Source organism: Temnothorax longispinosus, unplaced genomic scaffold, assembly GCF_030848805.1.
Source record: "Temnothorax longispinosus isolate EJ_2023e unplaced genomic scaffold, Tlon_JGU_v1 HiC_scaffold_190, whole genome shotgun sequence".
Taxonomy (NCBI): Eukaryota; Metazoa; Arthropoda; class Insecta; order Hymenoptera; family Formicidae; genus Temnothorax; species Temnothorax longispinosus.
This window is the reverse complement of record NW_027270004.1, coordinates 1-5,002: the sequence shown is the minus strand read 5'-3', so window position 1 is coordinate 5,002 and position 5,002 is coordinate 1. Positions and strand designations below refer to the sequence as shown.

Here is a 5,002-nt window from a genome sequence, read left to right as displayed (position 1 = left end):
GAAAAAATGACCTATAACAGAATGTTGTATAATTTAATCACAATTTTGTAAAAAAAAATGCAAAAATTATTTTTCTAATTATTTTTTAATTATTCTTAAATTATTATATATATAATAGAGATTATATATATGAGAGAGAGAAAATATCATATGTAGATGATTCAGGCTGCGGTCTACTTGATGCTACAAATGCTTCGAAGCATTCTTTTTCTCCTTTCTTTCAATGAAGAAAGAAGGAGAAGAAGAACGCTTCAAAGCATTTATAGCGTCAAGTGGACCGCAGCCATAATCTTATATACCTATAAAAAATATTTCCTCGGTCATTTATTAAGATATGATATCAGTTCTATGAATAAATTTAAAGAAAGAAACACTTTACATAATTGCAATTATGGTAAACTGTAATGCTGTACAATACTGTACATGAAACGCAGCTGCGATAATTCTGCGGCTTTTGTTGCAAAGATTGATAAAGAGGGAGAGATGGTTTTATAAAAATGAGTCTCTCAAAAGTATATTTATAGAATACACTGCGTTACCTAAGTGCTTATACATATATATATATAGATACGATCAATAATGTCCAAACGCGATGATATAACTATATCTGAGATAAAGAGGAAAGATAATTGGCGTCGCGTAATTGGCGTCGCCGCAGCTGCGATTGTTCGATTCGATCGCGTATTTGAAATTCACGATGACGTCACCGCGTCATTCTCGTCTGTCGTTAGATCTATATATTATTCTTATAAGTCACTTACACTTTCTACACTTGTCTCTTTCTCTCAAGGAAACAATATGCATAAATATGAATATGCATATACTTATTTTATTTGAGTGCGGATAGTGCTGCTAAAAAACACGAACTGACTTATTGACATCTGGCGAGGTGACAGGCAAGCTTGTTACTTCGATAAGTGACTTTGTGTTACTCCGCGCATCATTCCGCACATCGCGGTTCTGACTTCTGACGCCGGACTCCGGAGTACGAACGAAAGTCTAGCTTTTGTGTCCACAGCTCCTTTTGAGCGTCGACTTATCAATCTCAAAGAAGAGACTGACAAAAGCGATAGCAGGATGGTCAGTTTGTAGCACAGGCTGTTCGTTGAGTGTGTGCCATAGGTCCTCTTTTCTTTAGTTTTTAACCTGCCTGCACGTGAGTAAATCCTGTGATTTTCCCTTGCGCACGATCTTATTATGACCCGTAACTTTGTTTATTTCTGTGCCGACAGCTCGAGCTTGTTTAATCTTTCGACGACTGAACAATTTTTGTATATAAAGCAATATCTTACTTTCTCGCTCTTTTGGGCCAGAGGTTAGAGTTGAGAAAAGACATTTCGTCTGCAAAAGTTAAAAGACTTTTACAGACATTGTTACTTTTGTAAACAAAATGTTTTCTGTGTGTTGGCGTTTCTGTTTTTTTTTCCTAATAGGTTAATCTATATTGCACTTGCTTCAGTTGTTATAAGGATGATTTTTAATTTTCATCTATTGTTATAGTTCGTTTTTTTTTAGTCTGGCTTTTGCACTAGATATGTTATTTACGGATAGATATGCCTGATTTTAAGCGTGTTTAAGATTTACTGTGATTTATCTATGTTTACGATGAAGAATCCGGACAAATTTTTAGGTAACAATATTTTGCAGAAGATGTCTTGGCTCTTTGGCAAAAAGAAGCACAAGGATTCACCTCCAGAATCCAGGGATGAACAAGAGGAACGGCCTCCCGCAGATCCAGGGGACGATTTCATAGTAATTGAAAGAAGACGAACCTCTCTGCCACCTAATGTTGAACACAGTACTGGTGAACACGGTACTCCTTACCCCAGTGGGTTATACCCGTTCATCGGTGGAACACCAATGAATCCCGCAATGTCGGCTGGTAATTTACCCAAACTAGCTCAGCAAATGGATAACGCTCCGCATTATCTAAGCGGTGTACCATTTAAGTTATGCAAACAGTTGCAAAGTAACATGAACAACGACTTGGAGATAGACGGTCTACGGATTAGCGAAATAATGTCTTTCGTTGAAAGATTAGAGAATCAAAATTACGATTACGACTTCTCTCTTGAAACGGGAGTTATTACAGAAATGGATAGCAGAACTAACGATTAACTTGAAAACCCTCAGATTGTTGTTACGTGTAATGAGATTGTAAATTTTACGAATTAAAGAATCAAACTTAGGTACATACGTATGTATTTTCTAATTATACGAACATATAATAAAGTCACTTTTTTAACAGGCGAACATTGCGACATAACGCTGTAATAAGCGTTAAGTTTGATTCTTGATACTCTACACACATCACACCTTTTTAAAACGTTCCTATCTTTTATATAAGAACGAATAAAAACGTGACATTTTAAGTAGTTCCAAAAATGGGTGTATTAATAAATGAACACTAAACTTTTGAAAAGAAAATTAATTTGTAGGAATCAATCGGTATAAAAGAAATATTTACGATATATTTTTTATATATTTAAGTTGCTTAAGGAGATAGATTCATTGCCACTATTGCCATGATGCTACACATGTAATTAAAGCACATGCTCGACGTTTTATGTCTCATGTTAAGAAGAAAACGGTTGTATTGATTATACAGCTGTATATAAATAAAATGTAAAATAATAGATAAAAATAATTACTTTCTTTAGGCGTACACATATATATGCATACATAATATAATGTTATGGAGAAGCCATATATCTTAGACTTAATTTTATCGTTACATAACGCTTATATAGTCAATATATATGTGTATTTTAAGTTGTAAAAATTAAACAAAATAAATTATATTTATATCTGACAAATGTGGATATAGATGTTGCGTTTCCTGATAGAATTTGGCATGGCATCCCTCAAAACTTTTTTGTATATACGAAATTCTGGTTTATGACTGACGTACTTGAGAGTGCAATGCCGAAAACTACTTTAAGAAAGCTATATTAAGAATGTTCTTACTTGTTAAATTCTCATCGAGTATCTCAAGATATATCACGATTAATTATAAATATATAATTATAAATTGACATTAAATCTATAATTGTAAATTGGCATTTTATATATAATTTTATATATATGTATGTACATACATATATATAGAGTGTCCCATGACTCGAGCTCGAAGTCCATACATTAAGGATGTATTATTGAAGTCATTTAGAGTTGGAATTGTTTAATAAACATATGTCCGTAAATGCTTCCTAACAGAACGTTGAAAGTTGATGTACATATTTGAAAAAGGAAAGAAAAGACATTTAATTTAACTTGTTTGTTTACAAATGTATTACAAATTCTGTTCAAAATTATCTCCTGCAGATTCAGTGCAAAATCTTGCCAAATGTTTCAAATAGTCACATCAACTTTCAATGGTTGTAGTTCTGTTAAAAAGCATTTACGGACATGTTTATTAAACAATTTCAACTCTAAATGACTTCAACAACGCCTTTAATATACGGACTTCGAGTCATGGGACACCCTGTATATATATATATATATATATATATATATATATATATATATATATATATATATATAGTTTTTTTTAAATTTATATATGTATATACAGGCTATCTGATAATTACCGTGCCATCTCTCGTATGTAGGTAGAGCGAATTGAACTGAATAAAAAACTTTACTGTTATACAAGTTTCTTAATAATTAATGAAGAATTAATTAAAATAAAGATTCGCACAGTATGCGTCCACGTGGTTCGGCAAGAAGAGACAGCCCAGTATAAATATATATGTAATTAATGTAAACATAAAGTTAACACTAGTATAATTGTGACAAGTATGCAGAAGGGCAACCAGGTCTTAAGAAAGCCCAGAATACTGAAACGAACGTGATAAGTATTATTGACAATTGGAAAAAATTGCATATATAATTACTTTTTCTACATATATTTTGTTTTTACCTGACATACTTTCCGTGAAGTAACATGAGCAACGCAAGTTTTACCATGTTCCAACTGCTCGAGTCGCCATACGACATCAAGTTCAAAGCTGTTGCCACATGCGAGTGACAATTGTCGCAGCATAAATTGTGCTGTAAAAAATCAGTTTTGAACCGCAATTGTCAATTAAAAGCTTCCTATTCTCTAAATTTATGCTTTTGTTACCATTCTAGCTTTGTAAATTTCGCTAGCTTCTGCTACGCCGGCATCCCATCCTTGTATGCCTCCCTTGGCTTTGGTATAATCCAATTGCCAATATTTGGTAGGTTTACCAAATGCCATGTTGTCTTCAGAAACATGGTAATGGCCAGCAAAGTCCCTTATTACTCCGGCTGACGTCGCGATGCCCATGTGTCCAATAAAAGGCAGAATGTATCTTAAAAAAAATTGAATGTTTATATTAATTATATAAACTGCATAACTTTATTCAGCGTGATTAATCTTGACTTGAGAGAGAAGTTCGTACATTTCACGAATTATTTTTACATTTTACGATAGCTGTCAACGTACAATAAACAATAAGTACTATCAGTTTAACGAATATCGGATGATGCAAATGAATCAGAGACGAGGTTATGGTCAGAATGCATTTAATCGAGAACGACTTACGTTAGGATAGGCAACGGGGTCCAAACGATGCAGAAAGGAAATCTTTGTCTCTCCGGATGAACGCTGAGATCCATCTCGGGCGAGTCATTCGACAGCTTTGGAATATCTGTCAGTAAATCAGGATCTTTCATAACATCTCTCATCAGGATCATATATAACTCACTGACACTTCACTGATGTAGCGCTACGCGAGTGCCGCGACTGGTATATACCGGTATATACCGCGTCTCTTTAAATTCGCTACTCGCTCCAATACTGAAACGCCCGTACTCCCTCCACTCGATATTCATTTCCAAATATTTTTGGCGCTGCTTAATTTTTAAATATCTGAAAACAATAAATAACCAATTGATTAAAAATATTAAATTAATAGTTACATTGTAAACCCTGTTTAAAATAATAGATACAATATGATCAGATTACATATTATAT

At 33.6% G+C, this 5,002-nt stretch overlaps 2 protein-coding genes across 5 annotated transcripts; one reads left to right on the top strand and one right to left on the bottom strand.

The window, feature by feature from the left end:
• Positions 1-831: 831 nt before the first annotated feature.
• On the top strand, positions 832-2,816 carry LOC139823851 (uncharacterized). 4 transcript variants are annotated; one of them, XM_071796319.1, is made up of 2 exons: positions 832-1,080; positions 1,651-2,816. In XM_071796319.1, exons 1-2 carry the CDS (start codon positions 1,078-1,080, stop codon positions 2,116-2,118), a joined length of 471 nt encoding a protein of 156 aa, XP_071652420.1. In that variant the 5' UTR covers positions 832-1,077; the 3' UTR covers positions 2,119-2,816. The 4 variants fall into 4 exon arrangements, with proteins under 4 accessions (XP_071652420.1, XP_071652419.1, XP_071652422.1 ...); XM_071796318.1 differs by having other exon boundaries at positions 840-1,080; positions 1,648-2,816; XM_071796321.1 differs by having other exon boundaries at positions 840-1,156.
• On the bottom strand, positions 2,648-4,774 carry LOC139823850 (transmembrane protein 222-like). Its single transcript, XM_071796316.1, has 4 exons — positions 4,571-4,774; positions 4,127-4,337; positions 3,923-4,053; positions 2,648-3,839 (listed from the first exon to the last, which is right to left on the bottom strand). Exons 1-4 carry the CDS (start codon positions 4,720-4,722, stop codon positions 3,758-3,760), a joined length of 576 nt encoding a protein of 191 aa, XP_071652417.1. The 5' UTR covers positions 4,723-4,774; the 3' UTR covers positions 2,648-3,757.
• Positions 4,775-5,002: the final 228 nt, after the last annotated feature.